This window comes from Pithys albifrons, chromosome 1 (assembly GCF_047495875.1).
Source record: "Pithys albifrons albifrons isolate INPA30051 chromosome 1, PitAlb_v1, whole genome shotgun sequence".
In the NCBI taxonomy this organism is placed as follows: domain Eukaryota; kingdom Metazoa; phylum Chordata; class Aves; order Passeriformes; family Thamnophilidae; genus Pithys; species Pithys albifrons.
In genome coordinates this window covers 93,686,059-93,712,466 of record NC_092458.1, presented here as the reverse complement: position 1 = coordinate 93,712,466, position 26,408 = coordinate 93,686,059, and the positions used below count along the sequence as shown (strand labels likewise).

Here is a 26,408-nt window from a genome sequence, read left to right as displayed (position 1 = left end):
GGGAAGGAGGGAGGCGATGCTCAGCAGCGCGCAGCCGATCAGCTCCGTTGCAAGGAGCCGGGACCCGCAGGGCGCGGGAGGGGCAGGAATACCGGGAACAGGCGGGCACGTGCGCCGGACCGCGCGTACAGGTGTGCGGGCGCGCGCGCGCGCCCCCGCGGGCACACAGAGCCCTGTCCCGCTGCAGCCCAGTCCGGTCCGACCCGACGGGGTGGCTCGCACCGACCCGCGCTGCCGGTACCGGTACCGGTGGCGGTGGCGGTGGCGGTGCCGCAGCCCCCCAACCCCGCCCGCGCCGCCGCCCGCGCCGCCGCTCCCGCCGCCGGCGCGCCCCGAGCGCGCCCCGCCCGGCCCCGGACCCCGCTCCTCCCGCCGCAGCCCCTCCCGCGCCCCACGGAGCGCGCCCATTGGCGGCGGCGCGGACGGGGCGGAGCCCGCGGTGTATATGAAGGGGCGCGGTGCAGGCAGCGCGGCTGCTCTGTGCCCCGTGCGCTCTTCCGCGCTCTCCTCGCCGCTCCCGCGTCCCCCCGGCCTCTTCCCCGCTCTGCCCCGCCGGACCGGCTCCGCCAGGGCGGGCGCACCCACCCGCACCTTCCTGGTGCCGCGGAGCCCGGCCGGGCCCTGCCCGCTCCGCCCCCCGAGGGCTACAGACTTCTGCACGCCGCTCGCCCGCCCCGCCGCTCGCCATGGCCCGCGGGAAGGCCAAGGACGGTGACGGCAACTGGAAGAAATTCATCTGGAACTCGGAGAAGAAGGAGCTGCTGGGCCGCACTGGGGGCAGCTGGTGTGAGTGCGGGGCCGGGGGGCGGCGATGCGGCGGGCGCTGCAGCACGGCCCCGGCGCTCCGCCTCCGCCAGCTGCGGCGGGGCTGCGGCCGGGGCGGGGGGCTGGGGACGGGGCGTCCCTGCGGGGCGAGGGAGGCAGGAACGGACGGGGTCCGCTTGCCCGCTCCCTTCGGGGCTCGGCGGGCGCTGCCCCCTGAGTGCGGCTCCAGGTGGGGCCGAGGGTGAGGCAGGGTCGGGCCGACCTTGTCCGAGGGCGCCTCGTCCTTGGGTCTCCTTCCTTTCCCGGCGGCTGGCCCGGCCTGGGAGCATCGCCGTCGGGGGAGCCTGACCTCCCAGCCCTCATCTGCCTTAGATCGCACAGTGGCTTTTTCTTTTTTTTGTATTTTCCCTGGATAAATGAAACCGAGCGAGTTTTACCCCGCCGAGAGGGAGCAATTGACTCAATGTCTCCGCAAGAAGGAAATGGCTTTATGTGCATTCCGGGTTGAATGCTTATCATGTATTCACTGGGTGCCGTACAAATAGCATTTAGACTAAAGAGGCTTTTAACAATTTCTTTACTCAAACAGACAGTCTTCCAGTTGCTGCCAACCACAGCTGGTGTTGCCACCCTTGCGATGTTGAATTCAGTTCCTGTTGTAAAGGATAAGCCGGAGATGCCACATCCAGAGCCGCCAGCTCTGGCGGGTGGACTAGAGCAGGCATCTGCCGTATCTTTACGTGAGCAGAATTGGGTTGTGGGTGCGCATGGATAGGTATTTTCTGCTCCTGAGGCACCAGGCAACTGCGCAGTGCTTCAAACACGGAGGCTGAACCAGGTCCTCCTCCCAGAGCGCCCGTTCCTATCCGCCTAGGACTGATTTGCATTTGATGAGTCGATCTGCAGGATAATGATCAGAGTCTTCTGTTATAAGCCTACCTGTTGCAGGAGGCTCTCGTTCAACCCTGTAGTGCTCGATTGCTAGACCCACTGCGTATTTTCTGAGACCTCGGAGTGGTTTGACCTTTAAGGTGTCTTTGGCGTTTAGAGCATCCTGGCTGGGAACCTGATTAAATAGGCTACCTCCCAGCGTTTGCCTTTTGATGTTACAAAACTCAAAGGCATTACGCTGCAGACAACAGCGTTAGTGTTTGGTTTGTTACAACAGCACCTCCTATGACCGTGCTCTGGAAAAAATTTCCACACGTCCCTGACGTCACGGCCATTTGCTTTACGCTGCCTGGATACCAAAGAGTGCTTTAACTCCTGGAGCACCACGTTACTTCACCCACCTCTGCCTCCAGACATGGCTGCCTCTTCTGCCTCTGGTACCCATTAGGAAGACAAAAGGATGGAGTGCCTTTCTGACAGTGTCCCTCAGCCTCTGTGTCGCTGGCTGTCCCTCCTGCTCGCCTGTCTTTCATAGACTTTAAACGACCAGAACTTCCAGCTTTCATTGTGAGGCTTCTCTAATGATGTAGCTTTTGTATTTTATGATGGGGCTGGGGAGTGAGGAGGAATGCTTCCACCTACTGCTTCCTCCTCTTCAAGCTCGTCACTTCAGGTCCTTCAAGTAAACCACATCTGGTGGTTTGCAAATAGATGAGGACAGTCTGAGATCAAGCAGGATTGCTCTCGAGTACTCCTAGCCTCTGCTTGTTCCTGCAACCCGATTAGCATACAGTTGTTTGGCATGGGCCTTGTAGGCAGCGTGGTGATGTGTAGTATGGCATGTTATTGTGCAGTTAATCAGTTGAGATAATCCTTGTAAACTGGTAACTGATACCCAGGGTCTGAGCCATGCTGCATCTCCAGTCTCTTGTCTGTTCCTCCCACCCTTGCCCCCCACAAGATTGTTTTAGTCATTCCCTTTAGACCAAAACTACATTCAATCTTTATTATGTAATTCACTCTTTAATTGGTATGACCAGTGCCAGAGTGACCTTGTAGTCACAGAAGGCTGGTAAATGTGCAGTTCTGAGACAGGTTACAAGTACTTTCCTACATTTGAGGTGGAGTACTGCAACTAATTTGGGCCCGAATTCAGTTCTCGTCTTTATTGGAGATGAGAGCCTGAATTACTAGGACAGATCAGGCTTTACAATTGCTTGTAAACCTGAATGAAACGTTTACTCTTACTGCTCCTAAAAGTAGCTTTGAACCCCAAACAAGCTGTGTGGAATGAGTATCCTTCAAGCACAGCCATAGTATGGCTTTTTGCTTTTGGGCGCTTGGATCACTGACAAGTCTGTCAGCTGCAAGAACCTGTGATGGTGGTGCTGGGTCAGCCAAGGGATCCTTAAAAAAATATGAGGGAATGTGGTTTAGTCTTCATAATGCCAAATCCTGATTCGTAGATTTCTAGGTTTTCAGAGACTCGTGCTTCCTGCCCCCCAAACAACTGGAGTGACATTTCCTGTCCGCATCAGGGCATAATCTCACTGTTATGTCTTTTCAACATCTGCATTCACTGTGCTGGGCTCTTCCTTACAAGTGGCAAAGGTTGGAAATTCTGTCCTAAAACGTGACTGCCATGAGGGCTTGATTTGATTCCTCTTTCTGTTTGTTTTCTCTTGCAGTTAAGATCCTCCTCTTCTATGTCATCTTCTACGGTTGCCTGGCAGGTATATTCATTGGGACCATCCAAGTGATGTTACTCACTGTCAGTGAATTTGAGCCCAAATACCAGGATCGAGTGGCACCTCCAGGTAACTAGAGACCCACGTTTGACTTGGTGCAAGCTGTTCTGGGGAGGTGCGGTTGGTTACGCACCTCAAGAAGGAGAATGAAATAAATATGTCGTTGCTGCAACACATATTTGTAGGGGGTGGGTATGTTCTCAGCCTTCTGTGTTAGCAGTACTGGGACTGGAAGGCAATCCTGCTAGAATTAAAGGTTGCTTCACATGAAAGATGTCTCCTCTCTTGAGAGGGGCTTGAACCTGGTTTGCTCTTCCCTTCCCCTAAGCTGAAGCTATAGTGAGGGGAAGAGGCTTCACTTTTGGGAACTGACTGTATGAGGAAGCTAGGTGCAGTTTTTCTTCATAGCCACTCTGTCCACATGGGTAAGTGAAGTGACAAAGGTAAAATGTTGGCTTTATTGTGCATACCAGCTCCTCCATCAAGGAGAAAAGGGACAATATCAGTTCTGAGTGTGCTTACTGAATTGTATTATCCCAACAGTAAACTAGTGTGTGGTCTGTAGGTGGGGTTAACCTTCACTAGTGGATATTGACTGTGTTGTGGGAGGTTAAAGGTGAAATAATGGCCTTAGGAGTGTCTGTGGCCAGCCTGCCTTGGATAGGGGCAAATGGAGTGAGTAGCTCTTGCCGCAGGTTCCCTGCCCAGGCTGCGCTGCGCTATCCGATCCCGCCGCAGCCAGCGGCGACTCAGAGCGCGGGGGGGAGCTGCGCAACTGCTGCTTTCCCACATTACAAATGACCTTGAGGCTGCCTGGCACTGGGGATCCTAACGATCTGTCTCCAGTTGCTCTGTAAAACAGTTCAGAAGCTTTTAATAACAGTGGTATTTAAGTGACAATTGTGAGGCTGATGGCTTGTAGCTACAGAAGTTGGCTCTGGTGCTGCACTGTGTCTTACAACAGCGCTGTCTGCAGTGCTGTGAATCTTTGCCCTAAACATGGGGAATGAATAGTGTCATATCTCAGCAAAGGATCATCTTTAGCAGATAACTGCTTTTCTACTGGCACTTTTTAAAGTCAGACCAGAGACTGGAACTGCTGTGTTAGTGTGTGGCACTGTGTATGACCATGGCTGGGGTAAATGCAGTAAAAGTGGCTCTTTTTGTCTCTGCAGTGGACCCTGACATTTGCAGGAAAGACTGTCACTGATACTGTCCAGAGCCATTAGCTGCATCAGAAAAGCAAACATGGCTAATAGTGGGGTAGTTGTTACTTAATAATGTGTTTTTCCCCATCTGAAGTCCAGTGGTCTCACCAGACATGAAATAATTAGTGAAAAAACCCATGGATCTTGGGTCTCCTCCAGATAGACCTGCTGTTTAGCCAGATGTCACATAATTACTCATTCTAGATAAACTGTTTGCTCTCTGTGAAATAGCAGTTTACAATTCCGATTTCGAAGCAGCTCTGGTAGAATTTCTGTGAAAGATTTCAGCCTGCAGAGGATTTTTATTCATATCTTAATTGCGTCCTGCACCAGTGTTTCTGTTTTTTTTTTCCCTAAACAAAAGGAATTGAATTTCAAGACACTCTTGTAGCGTGTACTGCAGAAATCAAAATGGAGGAGCAATGAAAAGGTTGTCAGGAATCTTTTATAATGGGGTTTCAGGACATGTATTGAAATCAAGAAGAAAGAAATCCAGCTCCCTGAATATAACAGTGGGCAGCCAATAAACAAAGGCTTTGAACCAAGCTGCAGTGTCACATGTGTACAACTTCAAGGAAATAATCATTAGATAATAGCACTGGATCCTTTTGCCGGGTATCATGCAACAGCTCCTTCTACAGATGGGGGCAAGCTGGGTGTAGGCATGGTTGAAGGCTGGCTCTTTGTCCAGTATATTCCTTCTCCTGTAGCATAGCAGCCATTAGACCACAAGTCAAAAATAACCCTTTGATGTAAGCTTTCAGAGAGATAGATATGGTAGCAAGTTGCTGCACTGCTGTCTTTGGGAGGTCAGCAATGCCTGTATTCCCCTGTTGTGCAGGATTTTCCCCTGTGCTGCAAGCACAACTGCTGTCCTGACAATGAACACAATGTGTGGCCATGTTCACTGCTGCACTTGATGAGCATCAAACTTGAATTTCTTGTGATCTAAGATGATTAACTGTATGAAATAGGATGTTGTGGAATTCTAATTCCTGCTTCTTGTAGGAAAACTTGCAAGCTGAGTAATTATACCAGCAGCTTGATAGAGCCTTGGATTTTCTAGGAAGCTGGAAAACCTGGTTTTATTCTTTTTAGAGTGCTCTGTCCTTGGGCAAGGCCCTGTTGTGTCAGCCAAGAATGTCTGAGAAAGGGGAAACCAGTCTTCCCTTCAGAATTTGCAGGAGAAAATGCTGCAGGGGCTGCTAGAATATCATTCTTGTTCTGAAATACAACAGATTTCATAACAGTGACAGAACCTACGGAGTGTTCTATTGAGTTATTGACATGGGTATAACACTGAAAGCCATAAAGTGCTATTTTTGTAGCCAAGTGTCATTAATATGGTAATTGGTTTCTGCATTGAACACAACAGGAATGTTATACAGGGCTTCAGGGCAAGCTGAGTATTGTACCTTTCCATTGTAGTATTTTTTTCCTTCTTTTTTCTTGCAGTGGGGGAGGGGATGGCTCAGTTCACCTTGGCCAGCCCTGCCATTGCGACAGCCCCACCTCCCAGTTCCATGTGTGCTGCAGGCTCGGACTCTGCTTTAAGCACAGAGGACTCACACTGCTAATAGGGAAGGATGAGGATATTGCCTCTTAAACAGTGTAGTGAGTGTTTTAAAAAATAATCCTCCATTCTCCTCCTCCCCTTCCCCATCCCAATGTAAATTGGGCTGCGTATCCTGCCATCTTGTGGTGCGCATCCTGTGGAACAGCATCCCGTCATCCCATCACTGCGACTGGCATAGGGAACAGAGCTTACTGCTGCCTGAGCATTTTGTAAGTAAGTGGTGGCTGGAAGGAAGAATCCCTTCTCAAGCCAGGGGATTTCAGGTGCCCCTGCTTCAGGTGCTGCCTGGGCAGTGAGTGCATCATGGAAGAGGCTGCTCTGGTGCATGCTCCTCACTTGGCTTGTTTAGCCTGGAGAGCAACAGGAATGTGGCAGGAAGGCCTCAAAGGAGCATGTCCTGTCTCCTGTGAAGTTGCACTTTTTTCCTTCCCTCTCTTGTCTCATCATCTATGTTTGGAAAAATCTCTGAACTCAAGCTCATAGGCTGTTACTGTTAAGCGGGTTTTGCCGCATTTCTAGAACACTTATACTTGCTTTTTGCACTTTGAGGATGAGGTAGAGAGTGACTAGAAGCTTGGGAGGACATTGCTTGGTATGGAGGCTTTTAAAATCTACCCTCATTTAGTGAGCTGGTGGGGGGAGGTGGGGTGTAGTGATCATTCAGTTTGTCATGTTTGTCATCCCAGGAGCATTCCTGGGATCCTTCTGAACCAAGATTACATGATACTTAGAAATGACCATTTATTAGGAAGAAGAGTTTACTATGGACTTATATAATGATTCCTAATAACAAGCCTGACTTCCCACTTTTAGTTTCTTCCTCTTCACACTCAGGACACATTTACCTGAAATCTTGCTCTTATGGCTTAGAACGATAAAATCTGTTGGAAAATTGTTTTGTAATTGAGCTTGAATAAATGCAATTCTAATCTGCAACAGTTTTTTGGATGTGGAACTGTAGCTGGGGAGAAAAAAACCCAAATGGCTTTATACAGATTTTTTAGTATTTTATATCCTTGTATTTTCAAAGAAAGGCAACAGAAAGTGGTGTCCATTACCAAGTCAAGGCATCACTCATCACTTATGTGGACAGTGTCAGTCAAGTGAAGATGGGAGTCGTATTTCCCAGCAAGGAACTCTTAAAAGCCAATTGCAGCAATTTTCTATTTTGTCAGTATTTTAGCAGTAAGTTACTTGATTCTTTCCTGTGGGAGAAAGAGCATCACCATGTGTGACACCATTGTGCATCTCTGTGGCAATAGCGTGAGATGTGCAACGGTGTTACGTAGACTTGTAGTCTGAAGGTGGGGAGAGGATTTAGATTACTTGAGGCTTTGTTTCTTTCCTCCCATAGGACTTGCTTATGAATGGCTTCTCATGTGCATGAAGCCCCCAAGAGCTTCATTCACACTGGTAACTCACTGGAGCCATGCACTTCCTTGGATGTCTAGCAGCCTATAGGAGGTAGCACTGTAATGGCTCAGCTTTGTAATTTTTTTCTTGTCCCTACTTGCTTCGGTTACCTAGTAAGGATGAGAGAATGTTCCCGAAAAGAGTGTTCTGCAGAGGTTACTTCCTGTCATCATAAAACACACTTGATTTTCTTACACAAGATTGCTTAAGGAGAATTCAGTGATAGTGCTGCTCTGATAATAGCACTGAAGCTTTTATTTCGGCTATGGGATGTAGAGATGGAGATGGAAAACGAAGAAGTAATAAATCAGTGTTCAGTGCTCTGCATCCAGTCAGTTGCAGGCATGTCAGAAGGGAGGTTGTGGTGAAAGCCCGCAAGTAATAAATTTATCCTAATTTAAAAATGTATTTTTCATGACACGTCTTTCATGAAAATGAAGATTTACTTCCTAAGTGGGAAGATTGATCTCTACTTTGTTCTTGTCCTACAAAGAGAAAGCATCAGTGTATTAAAGGCTGGTCTAGTCTGCCTCATCCAAGTACATGGAATTGCCCCCAGTTAGTCATAAAGCAGCCCAACTGTGGCCACAGGCTACCTGACAGGAATGGTGGCTCCCCTGTGCTGCCTGTTGGAACAGTTGTGTGGTGCTACTGCCTGGGCTTCACTGCAGCTCTGTGAAGACTTGCAAGACAAGGATACTTTGGGATGGGCATCTGTTCTCCCAGCCAAGTCTCTTGTTCATGGGCAGAAGGCTGGCTTAGGACTGTACCTATCAGTGGCCAGGCTCTCATAAAGAGAGAACAAGGATGTTTTGCTGGTTGGCTTTTACAAACCACAGGGTGTGTATTCCTGACCTTCATTTCACCTTTGCCAGGCCTGTGTGAGTGCCCGTACACATTATCTTGGCCAAGACAGGAAATGGAGGTGGGGAGATCCTGAGCAAAACTAAGAGCTTAACAAGCCTGCCCATGCTTTCTTGGGTTGTTTTTTTTTTTGGTTGGTTGGGGGTTTTTTTTGTATGTATACACTTGAATGACACACCTGTAACTTGAACTCTGGAAAAGGCAGACCCAGGAGACTACCCGAGGTCTGATCTGCCTCTCCTGCAATTCCAGACAGCCACTTCAGGTGACTCTGAGCCTGTTGCTTCCCAGCCGAGTGGTAACATGAGAAGGGCTTGACAGGATTGGATTGAAGTCCCTTACTAAAATTGAATCAGGCGTATTTATTCTATATATATTTATAACTTTGTGAAGCAACAAAACAAGTAACTGCTTGAGAAGGGTTTGAAAGTCACTGACATTTTTGGAAGGTAGGATGTAATTCTGGTACTAGAATAGTAAATTGCTTCTAAACATTTAACACTCTCCCTGGTCCATTTGTATCAGAGTTTTGGGCAGTTAAAGCTGCTTCATGGAATAAAACATGAAACACCTGAGCTCCTTGCAGTCCTTAGCGACTGGGAGCTGCATTTACAGGAACAAAGCTAATCTTTGTCCTAGGTTACAAATTCCAAGTTAGTGGGCAGTGGGAGGAGGGCTGGGGGGAGTGGTGAGTTGGTTTAAGGAGGGACTAAGCAGAAGCACTTAACTGGCTTTGGAAAAATTGCTCTAGTCACAAGCTCTTGTGGGTTGGGGCCAGCCAGCTAAGCTGCCTGAGTTTTGCACCAGAGGAACTTGCTGGCAACAGGGCTGTTCTGAAAGCTGTCAAGGCAAATGCTGCACCCCTGCTCCTTTTCTCCATCATGCTAAAATGAATATGACAAGTTGAATTGAAGTCAAGACCTCAATATTTACAGTGGCTGCCACAAAAGCAGCATGAACTCAATTCCCATTACTTAAGTTTAAAGTGTTAGCGATGCATCGGTATATTCAATTAAAATGTGACCTAAACATTGCATAGGAGCAACTATTTCCAAGTTCCACAATGAAAAGCAAGGGCATTGGAGCTTTTCTTCATCTGTAGCCATTTCTTGTCTATAGTCCCTTCTCCATCATTTTTTCTGGTCATCCTCCTGAATGCCAGTTAACACAGCTCAGAATCTGGAGAGACTTTTTAAACAACTCTCCTGTGTAGTGGCATTTTCTACTCACCTACCTGGTAATGATCTTCTGATGAGAGAGCTCAGAAGAGTTCTCCAGCCAGAAATACTCAGTTATGCAGTGAAAAGAGTGGAGGCAGTAATCAGACTGATGAATTTACTGGGGGAGAAAATGTCTCCTGCCCTGCATCCTACAAGATTGCACAAAGGCAATGTGGATTACAGCTGGCAGAGAGTGACCTGACTTGGGGAACCTCTCTTGTCTCTTATTGCGAGGGTTTGCAAGTGAACAGCTCGCATGTATCCTAAACACAGTATGTTTTGCAGGCTTTCAAATCAACCTGTTAGGGATGTGTACGTTCTGTGTGGTTGGTCTCACATGCAGACAGCTTCCCTTCAGTCCTCGAGGAGGAGGTGCAACTGCACAGTGGATCTGTGGTTGACTGTTCTCTTGAGGAAAGCTTTGATTTGTAGCCTCCATTCTGCATTTTGTGATTATCTGCTTACCTGATGCAAATATTGTGATAAATATGTAAGACTGTTGTTGGAAAGAGGAGATAAGAACTCCTCCTCTAAGGAGCTCCAGCTGTTTTGTCCAAGTTCCTAAATCTGAAAAATAGAGATTATTATTAGGAGTTATGTTCTTGGTGTGCATTGTATTGTCTGGAGGGTGTGTAGCTCTGAGCGGTACTTAATGCTTCGTGATTTTGCTTTTCATAGGACTGACTCAAGTCCCCCAGGTTCAAAAGACAGAAATTGCCTTTACTGTCTCAGAAGCCAAAAGTTATGATCCGTATATAAGGAACCTTGAGAATTTCTTAAAGGACTACAGTGCTGATCAACAAACTGAAAACATAGTATTTCAGGACTGTGGGGGTAAGTCTCGCTTGTTTCCTACAGGGCTCTGACTGATGCCTGTGTCAAGTTCACCAGAAGCTGAGGGTGAGCAGTAGTGGGCTTGGTCTTTGGCTGTTCCCTTTATTGTAGCCAGCAGCATGTTGGTAAATTGGCAGGCTCTGGTTTCAGTCATATGGCTGCTCATTAATTTTGTTTGGACAGACCACACTGGTACATATTTAGCAGCTTATTGTAGAGGTTATATGGTTGAGAACTCCCATGTTTCACTTGGAGAAAGTTGCAGCTGACTCAGAAGTGTCTAGTGCTGACCTTATTCTCTCTGAAAGTCATGAGGGTTTTACTGATGACTTTGCTAAAGCCAGTGTTGGTCCTCTTGATGAGATGCAGCCAAACATCTGAGAGGTATTAATTAACCTTTAAAATGTAATCATGTAAATGAGACTATCACCTCCTAATATGTGCATATAAAATCTGAGGGGAACCTGCTTGTAAAAGCTGATAAAGAATCTCTGAGCCAGGTGATTTCAAATGTGATTTTTTCTCTTGTGTTCTGGAAGAATCCTTAGTTATAAAACAAAACCTTTGAAAACTTGCTGGTCTGGGACCAGCCCCCATGTGAGGGGCAGCTGTGTGTAGGTCTGTGGTGTCACTTAACTGCCTGGGCAAGGGGGAAATCAACACTACACGGTGAAGTATTAAGTGATGGTGTTCCTGACAAATGAAAGATCACATTGCCTACAGTTTCCTTTTCATTCCTCTGCTATGACAGACACACCTACTGACTACAAAGAGAGAGGACCATATAATGATATCCAGGGCCAGAAGAAGGTCTGCAAATTCAAACGTGAATGGCTGGAAAACTGTTCTGGATTAAACGATCCCACCTTTGGGTACAGGGAGGGCAAACCATGCATCCTTGTCAAGCTCAACAGAATTATTGGCTTCAAACCTCAGGCAAGTATCTCTTCCCTTTCTATCAGAAACTACTGATCAGGAAGAGGAGTTAGCTGCAGATTTGCTGTGCCTGCTTTTGGGTCTCTGGAAAGAAATCAGTTTTAAGCTCTTTCTGCAGAGGATGAATTGTGAGATAATTTGAGTAATTGAGTTTAAAAGTACTTTTCATTAAAAAGCACTGAAAACTGTGCACTTCAAGACGGTAACAAGTAGCAGTGAACCTCAGAGTGCAACTTTCAGGTTATTGATCTGGTAACTTCTGAGCCTGCTAATGGAGTTCCTGTAATGGGGCACATTGATCAAACCATAAACCCCATTTTAAATTCCTGTATGTTTCCCTGGGACCATCCCAGACCAACTCTATCTGTAGTAACATCAGTACATTGTGTCATCCCCTGATCCACTCCATTCTTTCCTCAGGCAATGTAGACTTGTCTGCCTTGCTAAAACTGCTTAATTAAATGATGAAGTGCTAATAATAACTACCAGACTGAAACATAGGCTGTAAAGAGTAAACTGCATTTGAAAGTCAGGCACAGCTGCAAGAATGGTGAGGAGCTCTATAGGTTATTTCATGTGGTTTCCCAGAGGCTACAGGGTATCTCTGTCACCTGGTTGCTCTGTGCTGCACCTTCAGGCAAGTTTGCAGTAATGCTGAAGGATGTAAATCTGGGCATGCATGGCTTTTACTTCTGTTTTTTTGCCCCCAACACATTTAAATGCTAAAAATATCTTCAAGAATTCAGTGTCAAAGCATGTGCTGTTGAATAAGGTGGTGTGCAAAACCTCTGCTACTCCATCTTCTGGATGGAGCAGTGCAAATGGTGTTCTACACTGCCTTCACCACCACTTGTCAGGGCAGTCAAGGACAGCAAATGGTGCAGTCTAGCTAGCAAGTTCTGAGGATCATTTTTTTTCTAGGGGAGCCTGTCCCAAGCCAAAAGAAATGAGTTTAATTTTGGTTTATCTGATGGATGGTGGAAACAGAGTGCATGTTAAGAGGAATGTGCTGTGTGTGTGGTATGTGGTGGCTATAGGATGACATGAGATGTGCATGTTTGATGACTGGGGAAATGAAGGGTTTGATGTGTTCCTCTTTTCTTTGTCATGGAGATCTGGAGAGCTCCAGACTGCATTAGACAGCTGGGTCTAGTCAAGGAATGACTTTACATGTTTCATGTAGCAATGACCAGTGTATCCGAGGCAGTATTCTTCGTTACATGCTCCAGCAGAGACACTGTAACTCTTGCGTTGGGCAAGGTGCCTATGTGAAGCATATCTGAAACTGCAAGGTTGTCAAGCAAATCTATTGCAGAGACCAAAGACCAACTGGGTTAATGGTTGGACTATCAGTTGGCACTCACACCTTGTCCCGTTGTACCCAGAGCTTTTGTCCTTCCTTGTAGATGATGTCGAAGTTCAGCAGCGCCAGGGTGTGACTGTCACTCTTTGTTCTTTCTTGTGCATTTCCAGTCCTGAATGCACACATTTGGCAGGCAGGTGGCAAATCCTCCACAGTGCCTCTCTTCCTTCCACTGCCTGAGCTTTGTACAAACAAGCCCCCCTAGCTAGAGGCACTCTGCTTTGAAACACTTGCCCCAGTGACACCACAGATTAAAAACAGCCTGAGCTGCTTTTATCCACAGCAGGTGAAGGTGTGGGTTAAGTTCTCCTGCTTCTAGTTTTGTAAAGCTATTTGTCTGTCGGGACTGCTGACCTTTGTTGCTACAAAGGTGCTCTGCTCTGGTCTGCAGAGGAGTGTCCACTGTGTAATGTCCCCTTATTCTGCATTTCTTTTAGGCTCCACTAAATGACAGCCTCCCTTTGGAGATTATGGCAAAATACAACCCATTCCTCATCCCTGTTCACTGCACTGCCAAGGTAAGTTGAAATATGATAGAGCAGAGTCAGGAAGCTGCAGGGGATGACAAAGTCTTGTCCAAGTGTAGTTACCCCTCTGTTGCTTCACAGACGAATGGGGTTGTTCTTGCTTGGAGTAGCTCCCCCTCCAGAACAGGAGCTGCTGAAAGTCCCACTGATGGATGAGTTAGTCCTGCCCTCACAGTGCAGGGGTAAAAGCAGGGCCAGATAGCTAAAGGTATCCTCAAAAGTAGCCATTTTGCTTCCATTCTGTACTGGACCTGAAAAAAGGATTTCAGGGAAGAGATTTCATACTTGTCTGAGAAGCAGCAAACTTTAGCCAACGTCTCTGTGTGTTGGTACAACAGGAAGCTGTGGTGGTTTCTGATAAAGTGACTGCAGTTTTAAATAAAGCGAGGCCCTTTTCCTGGCTGAGGCGTGCAGGAATGTATGTGCTCATTGTGTGTGCACTGATCAGACAGTGCTGACGTGTCCTCTCTGTCCCTGGGCTGTCCTTGTGCTGTCAAGGTGGGGGTCAGCAATGACCAAAGCAGAGGTCGCAGTCTCACTAGAAAACATGTCGCTAGGGAAAGGGGCTGCCAAAGGTGGAGTGTGGCTGCTTGTCATTGGTTGTGCTTCCTCTTCCCTCCTCTAGCGAGAGGAAGATGCAGACAAAATAGGCACGGTGGAGTACTACGGGATGGGCGGCTACCCCGGCTTTGGGCTGCAATACTACCCCTACTACGGCAAACTGCTGCAGCCGCGGTACCTGCAGCCGCTTGTGGCCGTGCAGTTCACCAACCTGACCTACGACATGGAGGTGCGCGTGGAGTGCAGGGCCTACGGGCAGAACATCCTCTACAGCGACAAGGACCGCTTCCAGGGACGCTTTGATATTAAATTTGACATAAAAAGCAGCTGATTGTAAGCACAACACTCTTCCTCCCCCTCCTAGCCATTTAAAAAGGTTAAAAAAAAAGAACAAAAAAGAAAACCTACTAGTCTTGAACAAACTGTCATACGTATGGGACCTACACGTAATCTATATGCTTTACACTAGCTTTCTGCATTTACTAGGTTAGAATGTAAACAAAGTGTAGCAATAGCGACAAATATTTATTCTACTGTAAATGACAAAAGAAAACAAAATTGAGCCTTGGGACATGCCCATTTTTACTGTAAATTATGATTCCATAACTGACTTGTAGTAAGCAGTGTTTCTGGCCCCTAAGTATTGCTGCCTTGTGTATTTTATTTAGTGTACAGTACTATAGGTGCATACTCTGGTCATTTTTCAAGCCATGTATTGTATCTGTTTTCTACTTCTTGTGGCAAAGACTTTTGCTGTCCAAGGTGTAAATACTCAATGGGACTAGAACTGGCATGATACTTCTCATTATTTTGTTCCTTTTCAAAGAAAGGCCCACCTGTGAGACGATATTTAACAGCACTCCATAAGGCTTCTGGCTTTTCTGTGGTGTTTAGGGTATTTTATTTGGAGGGGTGGCAGGGGAAACTAACTTAAGTGAAGTTAAAGAGAATAGATGATTGTGTACTGTGCTTTGTAGCGAATGCTGTCTCTCTCTCCACCTCTTTCCTCATCCTCCAGTGTGTTGTGTGAGAGACTGGGTCAGACTATCACTCTCTGCAGTGATAGGCATAACTCTTTGCTTTGTATATTTTCTTTTCTTTCTCTTCTTTTTTTCCTGCTGAAGGCATCGCACACTGTGGTGCTAATGTCTTTATTGAATGTTTTAGCCATTTTCATGGTGGAAGAATTTTATATTTATGCAGTTGTACAATTTTATTTTTTCTGCAAGAAAGTGTAATGTATGAAATAAACCAAAGTCACATGTTTGAAAATAAAACTTTATTTTAAACTTTATAAAAGCAATGCAGTACCCCATAGAATGGTGTTAAATGTTGTCTAAAGTGCAAAACTCTATGTTCTAACATGTAATAATAGCCAGGAGTACAGTGCTCTTGTTGATCTTGTATTTCAGTCAGGTTGAAACATTGGACAAATAAATGAATGAACACACTGTTCTGTGTATGTGTCTTTTGCAGGGGGTAAGGATGGAGGCTGTTAGTTGTCCAGAATCTTGAAGAAGTACTGCACCTATTTCAAACAGAAAATACATGTTTATCAGTCCCAGATGGTCTCAGTGGAAGGGAGTTGAAACATTTGAAACATGGAGCTGTTACACAGCAACCCTGGTGTCTGTTAGTGACTTGTTTTCCCCTCTCCCTGGCATCAAGTAGAGGCTGCTGTGACCCCTCAGGATCCCAAAAAATCTACTCCCAATTACTGCAAGCTCTCCACCTCTGGAGGCACAGGCCAAGTGTTCCAGCCATAACTAAAAGTAAAATGGTTGATCCTCAGTGCAAGTTAAAGCTTCCAGTGGCCCTGTGTGCTGTGCAGCCAGAAGGGAGGGCACTCGCTGAGGTCACAAGAGAGTTTTCACGGCAGCAACTTGTTCACTGTGTTGCTGCTGGGCCAGTGGCCAGTGCTGAGGGCAGACTGTGCTTGATGGGGCTGCTCAGATGTGACAGAACATGGCAGGCTGGCTTCCTCCAGGAGTCAGGATCACTTTATGCTGCATGACACACATTACCAGAGAGAATTTCTCTGTGTAAATTGGTAAAACATGACTATCCTAGAGCAAGCAGCTTGATAAAGACTTGGTAAGCAAAATGCACAATACTGGAAAAGCATAATGCTAAACTTTTTGCCATTTGCTAGAAGGAAAAGTCTGGTCCCAGTACAAGCCATACTGGTTTCTGTACCCCTTAAGCTGTTTTGCAGGGAGCAGGTGCTGGTAGAAATTGCACCTTCAGCTGTTTTGTGTGGTGCTTTATGTTTATAGTGAGGCAAGGATTTATCAAAGCAGCTGTGATGAAAGTCCTACAATATACCCTAATGGAAGCTCCACCTGCAACAAAAGCTTCAGGAAAGCTGAGCCATTTTGGTTCCCAGCAACTGGTGTGTTCCTCCTGCCACCGTTTTGGGTGGGGAGTGGGAGTGTTGTTGCATGGCTCAAGGTTTGGTAAGATCAACTATCCCTACAATTCAATTCTTAGGTGCACAGTCTGTCAGTTAAAAAAAAAAACAACAACCACAACAAAAAAAACCCAATCAAACCAACCAAAAAACCCCAACTGCTTTACTTCCATAACACCCAAGTCATGGTTAGCTAATTTATCTCTTTTAATTTTCTACATGAATGCAAAGTCCAAGCATGAACTATTAATACTGATACTGATACTGTAGAAATCTTAAAAGTGCTTGTGTTGACTTCAGTAAGCAAGTGTCAAAAAGGTCTTAGGAACTGTGTATGAAACTTTTACCCAACATCTCCGCCTCAGTCACTTTCTTGTACCACATCAATGAAAGCAGGATGGCTGCTCAGATCACTAATTAACCAGGCAGGAAGGGCAGCAGCTACCCCGGCCATGTGCCAGGCAGCTGCCCACTGAAAAGACCCACATGTTCACAGGCTTCAGGACAACTCTGATACCAAAGGACTGCACCCCAACACCCCTCTGCAAAAGAAACAACCCACATGGTCAGATATATCCCCTTCCCCCATTAGAAATGCTGCTGTAATTTGTCAGACTAGTAGAGATAAAGCACAAAAAGACTGAAGTATTAAAAAAAATCCCAACCAAAGTCCAAAACAACTTTGCCCCACCCTCTCATCCCACCCTGCAACAAGCAGGTGTAGAGTCTTGGCAGGCCAGTCAGCTGGCCCAGTGGCACCAGTACTTTTGGTACACAAGTGCCTTGATACTAAAATGACCTTTCACAAAGCAGCACTGACAGTCTAACTGGGCTAAGTGGCTGATCAACAGCCCCGGGGGCAGGGGGGCTGCAGGCAGAGGAAGGGGGTCAAGATATGCCTTGCCTTCAAGATTTGTCTTTTAATCTGTGCTGCATTGACTATTCAACCTCACTCCCCAGAAAGGCATCGCTTTCCTTACTGCCTAATAGGACATTATGTTATAAACTGCCAGTTTGAACATGTTGTTCTTTCTGTCAGATTGACTCAACATAGTTAAGTATAATTGTAGCCATTAAAGTGAATTTTATCTCCCTTCTTGTTGTATGGGACACCTGCATTTCATAGTCAAGAGAGACACACAAAACCACTAGTAACATAAAAAACAGAGAGAGGGAGAGACACACACGAACACATACATACATATTTAACAAGAGCCTTTAAGGCTATATCTGCATGAACACTTGCTCTAACAAACACCAGCTAGCAGTTTTACAGCTCAGAGCACCAGCACTTCTGGGCTTCTCTTCTCAGCTTGGCCAAGGGTGACTGGCAGCACAGGCCAGGCAAGACCCTCAGCGTGTGTGAGGAGCTGTGCCAAGAGCAAAGAAAAAGGCCAAGAGCATTGGAATTTGTTCCATTGTGGGTAATAACTCTGTGTCCAGCCTCAGCCTGGGGTGCTGATACAACTGCTGTCACCACAGCCCATTTCCCTGCGATGGGGCAGGTTTAATAGAGCTGAGTCAATTCCCCATCCTGCCTGGGCTGTGTTGGCTGGACCTGTGTGGCCTCTCCTCAGGTTAGGTCCTGATCCACCCCTGCAGCACACACTGACACAAGTGAATGCCATCCTTGCCTGCTCACTTGCCATTAGCAACAGAAGATTTGCGCTATTTTAGTCCCTAAAGGCCCCTGATTTTGTGCAACCAATTTTCCCAGGCCAGGCTGAAGAAACTCAGCTTACTTACAACCTGTGCAAAATCTCTTCCTCCTCAATTAGCTTTTATTGGATTATTGAAGATACACACACACTGCACTGGCAAGGCAAGCACACTTTGTATCGTATAATGTGCAAACTAGGTGCCAGTATGTTCTCTTTATATATCATTATCTTTATGTGGGTCAGCTGCCACCCAGCTCCCAGTGAAACCAGTTAAGAGCTGGAGTACCTTTAGTACACAGGAAGGATCCTTCCCTCCAAGAACATCACCATCCGGAGCATGGCAGTGCTGGACAAGAACCACCAGAACTTAGGACCATCAGTTACCCCACTCACATGACACCAAGTATGGTGTTATGCAGAAGAACCAATACCAAGGATCTCAGCACTACCAAGAAATTTGGGGTGCCCCGACTTATGAGGCCACAGCTGGAGACAGCTTGAAGAACCCCCATTTCCAAAGGGACCTCAGACTTGGAGAGACTTGCATCGAGCATCCAGATGGGGGTTAGGTATTCCAAAGTACTCTGTATTTTAGGAAATAGTTAGTCCCTTTGCCAGATCTGAGCAGAGTACGAACCACAGAAAAGGAAGCTGTGCCTGAACAAAACAACAAGCCTCACATTTGCCTGAGGACAAGGTCAGCCTCTCCTAACAAAGCACCTCTGGTCTCTTTACAGGACTCAAAGGTGGCAGAGCACAAATCCACAGAGGAACAGATCTGAAAACAATCCAATGCATTTCACAGATGCCACCCAAATGCCTTTCGAATGATGCTAGCATTCAGGTGTGCTCACTCCTTCCCAAGGATGAGACAGGATTAAATTAACATCAGTACTCTCCCTACAGATCTCGGGAACCATCTAACCTGCTTTACAGCATTGCAGCTATGCCTTCTCTAGCTCCTGCTCAGGGACAAACAATAATGCTCAGGAAGTATCTACGGGTGAATAACCATGACCTTCTGGCTCTGACTCTATAAACTGCTTCGATAAGAAGGGGCTGAGAGCCACTTCAGTTCTCTGAAGTTTTGCTTGTCACACATACTCTCTGCAAAACTCACGTAAATGAAGCTGCTTGCTCCCTCTGAGCACTTCCACTCAGTACCTCAAAGTTTCAGGAGTTAATACAGCAGGCAATAACAAAATCCAGTCTAATGCCTAGGCTGAGCACAAACAACTATCATCTGAATAATGTGTACCCTAAGAGAATGGAAAGGTTAGACAAAATAAAAAAAAAAAGAAAGAAAGAAAAAAGAGGGAAGCAAATCAAGTGAGACAGTCAGTATTCTAAGGTTCCAAGGGAGAGGAAAAGATCTTGGTATTAACGCAGGGCACAGCACAGGCACAAAGTGTCTGTAAGAATAACAGGCACCTACAATTTAATTCTCCTCCTGCCCAGAAAACAAAGCAAACAGCAGTGCTGATGATGAGAGGTGCCTTCTGAGCAGCTTTGGAATCAGAGCTTTTGCCTACAGAAGAAGAGACCGAGGGACACTTTGAACTGTACCAGTACCTCATACAGGCAGCATTACAGCTTTCCTCAAAGAGAACGGCAGCACTGAAGGGGTACCCTCAACCTTCACAGTGCAGTCCCCTTGTTCCTTTGGGCTGGCTGTTTTAGGTAAGAGGCCCTGTCAGTATCATTCATGCCAGAAACAAGGGGACTGACAGGGAGACATACCAGCAAGAAAAATGCTGAGTTCACAGATTCAATTCTCATCCATCACCAGAAAGATGATGGCAATTTCAGTCCTTCGTCATCTCTGCCAACCTAAAACTGGCTGCTGGCAGATGGAAGGCTTTTTCATCCCTGTATTCATCTAGAGCCTGTCAGTAATCTCGGTGCCTCCCAAGCAGCTGAACATTCACCAGTACCCTGTCCCCAAAACCACCACAAAACTGTATCTCCTTAGTTCAGCATAGGATCATCCAGACCCATGATCCAGATAGTCTTTGCTGACCTGAAGTTTCAGCATCAGTACACTCTCTCTAAACACTTAAGTCTGATAATTTTTTAGATGTTATCCCAGTTTGAGGTCAGAAGTAGAAACAAAAATCTCTTTTTGCCCATTAATCTTGGTTTGTACATCAGCATGAACCTGCCAACACTGTTAGCAAGCACACTTGCTAACACCTACAATTCACTTCAGTTACAGTTCACTCTGCTGATTCACATGACTAAATCATTAGATTAAGACACTGAAAGTCCCATACCATCCTTTCAGCCACAAGCAGTCCAAAAATAAAAAATGGTTGTCAAAAAAGAGAGCCTACTTACTCACCGCAGTATGTGTTTGGAAAATAAAGAAATATTTTCCCACATAATCCTGAAGAGGTTTTAGTCCCAGGAAGTTTGTTAAAAAAAAGGGAGAGTTCGTCACTCCTACCTCTCTCTCAAGCATCATGCAACCTAAGAAATAAAGCTGGACAGGCTGCCCAAGGCAGAACAATTTGTACAGATGCACTTCAACTGTCCAAGTAAATTTCTTACGTAGAGCTAGGACAAAACCCCCCATGCGCCAAAACCCGCAACTTTGCAATGGAAGGTTTTATTAAAGAAACACTTCAGGATAACACAGAGTTCATTGTGCTTTTATGCTGCGTGCTGCTACCACAGTCACTTCAAACACTGCATATGCTTATGTTCAACACAGTAGAAGAGAAGGGCAATGGAATCTATTTGGAAATAAAGAAAATAAAAGATAAGAAAAATCTGAATTCCAAACAGGAATGAGAGGACAAGACAGTAGTTAATTACACCACAATCAAAACACTGAGAAAGTGAGTTTTATGCTATTTACTCTGATATAAGAAAAATAAGTGAACCCCAAAACTTATTTAAAATAACATGGTGTTGTTTTTACATCATACTTAACTGCAGTGCTCACTCAGACCACTGATTTCTGAAGCACAGATACTTGCTGATTTCATGAGAAGGTACAGGTTCACTGAATCTCCCCCCTCCATGACATAAGCCAACTACTCAGTAGCTGGAGCTGAATGCTTTAGCCCAGGAGTCTCCCACCAGCTCTACTCCTTCTTTAGCAACATGTTTGGTCACCATCTGAACTGGCCTGGTAGAGCCACTGGAACGAAATAGCATGTAAGATCCCAGCTCCTATGACATATGAAAAACTACAACATGAAAGTAAATACTACTTTTGCAAAGATCCCAAGCAGCTCACCGAGTCAATCACAGAGGATTACTGCCTCTGTACTTCATGCTTATCTTGACGCACACTTGGACACTTGGCTTGCCTGCCTCAAAATCAGCAGCTCCTGTGAAGGTCTTGTTGGATGCCCTGGAATCAGTGAGCTTAGGTGCAGACACACGAGGTGCACCACGGCAGGTGTCAGTGCAAGCTGCAAACACAGCTGAGCATGGTGTAAAAACACTGGAAAGGGCCCCTGCTGCTAGCACAAGAAGTATGTAAGTGAATCTGGGTTTGGATGTGTTCAGACAAGCCACAGACATTGCCAATGCTGAAGAAAGGCGCTTCAGCCTGCTCAGAGAGCACTGACAACCGTGGTCCTCATGAGATACCAGATTATGGCTGATAGAGGAGGAAGTGGTAGCAGAAACACAACAACATGTTTTCACCCACATCACAGGTTCAAGCGAGGATGAAAGCAGTCAACACATGAGGTAGAAAGTACCCAGTACATAAACATCTTCCTGAGCGACCATGATGTTCAGCAGGGTATTATTTGGCCGCAGGACCCTAAAGGCTGCACCTGGCACCCGAGTAAAAGTTATGACAGATAAGACAGTAACAAAGTATCTTGAAAGAAACTACCAAAAGCACTACCAGTGTGGGCCTTCCATGCACCATCACAAGTCCCTGTGTTGACTGTGGCTTGCTGTGCTGACAGGAAACATCCCATCAAACTAATGGCATAGATTCCCCCAGCATTAGTGCTCAAAGTACCTTCTGAAACATGTCACTGAATCTAGAAAGCTCCATTCCCCTGTGGAATGGCTCAGTATTTAAAAGGCCAGGAGTTTGTTTCAAGTCTCAGCAGCCTTTTGTGATTTCAACACTTCCGTTAAGTGCTAAACCACATACTGTCATGACTAGACTCAAAACACCTCAGTAGTCGAGTTACTATTCAATAGCTGGATTGAGTAAGGCAGTACCAGAGGAAGCCCAGAGTTCCTGGTTTGTGGCTGGATAGTCTAAGCACACTGCCTCTTCCCAGAGCAGCAGTAACTACATCAACGTGGAAGAAAACTTGTTCACGTAGCAACTCTGGCCACTTAAGAGAATTGCCTTTTGCTCAGAGATTTCCCTTCATGGACCAGTGTATCTCATATATAGTTGCAGATACATCATTCCTGCCTGTCAGTAGTGCACTTAGGATTAAAGAAGAATACAGCTCTTACTGAAACCAGAAGATGCTGTATGACTTTGAGGAACCCTAGACTACAGACAACACACTTTCAGGTGACCACTGCCATCCTGTTCTGTGTTTGCACAGCTGCTGGCACAGGATCAACACAGTCAATGTCTAAGCCCTCAGCTCTATGACAGTACAAAACCAATTCTAAAATGACACTACACTTTGAATCACGAGTTATTCTTACTCCTGAAAGAAGAAGTGGTTTCTAGAACTTGACAAACTTCTAAACTTAAGATATTCCATGGTGTTAGCAGCCATGAGAGACAGAAAATCTTGTTCACAGCCTTCTATCCATATTAACACACGTTTGGCTTTGGGATTTTCCTCCCATTTTTCACATATATTTGAACACATGTATGCAGATAGTTGACTCAAACTCTCCTCTTAATTACTGCTGGTTTACAGTAGTCAATCAAGGAAGCTGCAATGACAAGGAGAGGGGTACAGGAAGTACTGATATAGCTGATCATTTGCCTATTTCTTCTCTGAGACAGAGGTGGGAAGTGCACCTGGCTGAGGTCAATAACAGAAATGCACATAAAAATATATGTGCATCTCACAACAGTGTGTGCTACAGGACAACAGTACTTCTCTAACCCCCCCCAAAAAGTGTAGGGCCCATTGCTTTAGAAACTAATTTATATTCTAAGCTTCTACGTGGATGTGTAACTACAGCATCCTCTTACTGCTTTTGCTGCATTAGTTATTTCCCTGGGCTTTTTTCTCTCCTTTGCTGTAATCTGCCCATCGTACAGCTGAGTTGCAGCCCAACTGTTGCTATGCTTCAGCTGGAGGAAAATGGGTAATGGAGAGAGGACCTGGGCTTTTTGGTCTAAAATGAAAACATGCAGAGAGAAAGAAAGAAGGCAGCACCTCAAAGACACAAACTGGGCCTCAGATGAGTTATCAAGAATTGTCACGCCTTCCCTCCGCCTTGACCTCCTCTCCACAAAATTGCCTTGCTCAGCGCAACACAAACACGTGCCAAAAGCCGAGCCCTGTTTATCACACAGGTTACCTTCAGGATCAGGTGAAACTTAAAGAGGTCTGGGAGCTGCTTGGTTCACACTCATTAACTTCTTCTCTCTGGCACTTATAAACCTTAGACTTGGCAGAACAAGGAGTAATTGGACCTTGGGTTTTACCCAGAAGTGGAAGCACAAGAGGAGAACTATTTCACAACTATGTTTAAACAAGTTTTTAGTTTGGTTTGCCTGTCTGGCTCACAAGTACAATAATTATACAACCTATGCTCAAAATTAGGTGCAAGTGACCTAAGAATACCATAGTTTATTTTTTTAAAAGAGAAACTACCAACATGTGTTCAAAATCCATCCATCTATTACTACTATCTTTACTTCTTAATTTCTCTTCAGACAGGCCTAGGCAAAGAGATTACTTAATTCTCTGTACAAGTATATACACAGCATCACAAAACATTATGAGACAGCAATCCAGTGCTGGCTAACATCTTCTGATATGCAAACCCACCACCAAGTAAGATTAAGTTTTTCTACACTTCAGATTCTTTCCAACCTGTTCCCACAACTGTTGGATAAAAAGTCTCAGAAAGTTAAAACGGAGACGTACTTGAACCATAATAACCATTATCTGGCAGACCTCCCTAGAAGTCATTTTTACCAGAAGAGATTGAAATTTCCAACTGATAAAAATAGCTACTGCTTTGATGAAAACTTGCAAAAAAAAGTGCCAAAACCAACCTCACCCAAACCGTCCAACTTTTATTTCTTTTCACTGGAAATGATGAAAAGCATTTTATCCTGGATTATGCAGCTCAGTATGGGCCACTAATAAAAGACTTCATTGCAAAACTGCTGTATGACTGAGTGAAACAATAGCTTCTTTATTAAAATATTTTAAAGACTCCTGAGGGAAATGCGGCATGGCTGGAATGCCCTCAGTGAAAGGTTCATTGCCATGCTATGCACTTCTGCTGTGTAATGTTTTACAAGCTGGGCTGCCCTGTGAATGGGGAGAGTTAGTTGTCAGCTGGCAGAGGCAGCTTGCATAATACCAGACAAGTTAATCGGTAACAAGCAATGCAGGAGACCTTTGTTCTGAGTGTGACATACACAAATTCCACACTAAGCAGATTGACGCTTCTGAGAGTTATTCATTGACATGCTTTATTAAATTGCATGGACTACATCTTGATGAACCAAAAGAGACTAGTTTAACAGAGGTGCATCCTTCTGACGCCTTTCATCCTCAACTGCTTAACTATAACCTCAACCCACAGATCAGCTCATAGCTGGCATGAAAGCATTTCCAGGGTGGATGATCACAAGCACCTTGCAGCACACCCACATGTCGAGACAATGGCAGCAGGCAGGCAAGAAAGAAGCAAACACCAAAATGCAAGTTGGCAGCCAGCAGAGCACTTCTGTAACAGGACTCTTATGGAAATGGTTATGGGAGGCATGTCTGTCTCTCCGCTTCTAGGAGAGTGGTCCCCTGTCCACTCTGAACAGCTTGCTAAAACACCACCCTCCACTCAGCCTCCCTGAATAAATGCAAAGGGAAAGGAAGCATAAGGCATGCTGTGCTTCTCCTGGCACTATCTGGAATGCCAGACCAAGGACAGCTGGCCTCTAGCAGGTGGAAGACGCTGCTACAAAGGCTCAGGCGCAGCACAGCTCTTCACACTAGGCAGAGCATTTAGTTAATAATACCAAGTCTGAGGAAAATTATCATAGTTTTCACTGTCCACAGCACTTGCCTGGAAAAAACAGATCTGCTCAACTGGCCCAACCTATTACTGCTTATCATACAGCATCACCTCCCATCTCCCTGAGGCTGGATCCAGGCAGCTGAACTTCCAGTGCCAGAACTTGGTGAGTCCCCATCTACCAGACTGCCACAGCTGATCTGTACAGCCAGATGATATTACTTGTTTGCTTTAATGCCTTAGAAGCAGTAAGCCAGTCTCACTGGTACAAGGCCAAGCAGGGGAATGAAGAGCTTCCAGCAGTATGTTGCAGTCTGCCAGTTCTCAGCCTTCTCTTGACCACTGCACAGCTGAAATTCAAAGACGTGATAATGAAAAAATCCAACCATCATGACAGCTCTCTGGGAAGACAGACAAAACCCACTCTTTCTTTGATAACAGCAAAGCCATCCCCCTTTGATAGGTTATTTCCATGTCTGTGGGAGCCACAAATAGCTCTGAGGCAAGGGAGAAGGCCAGCAAACGATACTCGAGGAGGACCTCAATGCCTGGCTGGAAAGTCGCCTGTGACACTGAATACTGAAACGTCTCCCCCCACAGTCCCCATGCCCAATGCGGAGCCTGACGGCACATGGCAGCTGTGTGGTGAGACACACACAGCAACCTGGGGCAACAGCGGACAGAGAGCCTATGGGCACACAAGTATATACATGCATTAGTACACACACACAAGTATGTGTATGACTACTAAGGTTTTGTAGTTACGCAAAGAAACCCCAGGAGACCGACTGATTGCCCCAACACCATGGCACAGGAACACAAAGCCAGCGTGGGTGGCTCACCAGACTGCACTGCAATGGAGAGACCTTTCAGATTACCCAAGATGTGTGCAGTCTATCATCCCTGGAATGTTTTGCAGCATCACAAATGCCCTTATGGAACTGCTCATACACGCCCTCCACCCCCCCAAAAAAAAAACAAAACCCAAAACCTTAAACTGCATAGTATGAGCAACAATTTACATACAGTATGCCAAAGCCCAGAAATACTGGTTTTGCTATATTTGCAGTTCTAGGCTACTGGATTTTTAATTATATCGGTTCCTGCATAATCTGAAAGGTACTTGGCCACTTGAGACCCAGTGAACTGAGATGTATGCACAGCACCACCTCCTGTGGGAAGTTTTATTCACTGTACTTCCAGTGATGTGAATATGGTCTTCACTGACTGATTTTTAATTTGCCTTCACTTCCTTAAGGAGGCATGTAAACTGTGAAGTCTG

The 26,408-nt window shown here is 45.8% G+C and overlaps 2 protein-coding genes across 2 annotated transcripts in view; one reads left to right on the top strand and one right to left on the bottom strand.

Moving 5' to 3' along the window:
• Window positions 1-458: 458 nt before the first annotated feature.
• Window positions 459-15,357, top strand: ATP1B1 (ATPase Na+/K+ transporting subunit beta 1). The gene is made up of 6 exons (XM_071560961.1): window positions 459-786; window positions 3,345-3,473; window positions 10,364-10,519; window positions 11,271-11,455; window positions 13,256-13,336; window positions 13,971-15,357. Exons 1-6 carry the CDS (start codon window positions 687-689, stop codon window positions 14,235-14,237), a joined length of 918 nt encoding a protein of 305 aa, XP_071417062.1. The 5' UTR covers window positions 459-686; the 3' UTR covers window positions 14,238-15,357.
• NME7 (NME/NM23 family member 7) overlaps window positions 14,376-26,408 on the bottom strand; it is a 91,515-nt gene continuing 79,482 nt past the window's right edge. The window contains exon 12 of the mRNA XM_071560949.1: window positions 14,376-15,434. Coding sequence (XP_071417050.1) covers window positions 15,402-15,434 — 33 coding nt within the window. The 3' untranslated portion in view covers window positions 14,376-15,401. The remainder of the gene's footprint in view (window positions 15,435-26,408) is intronic.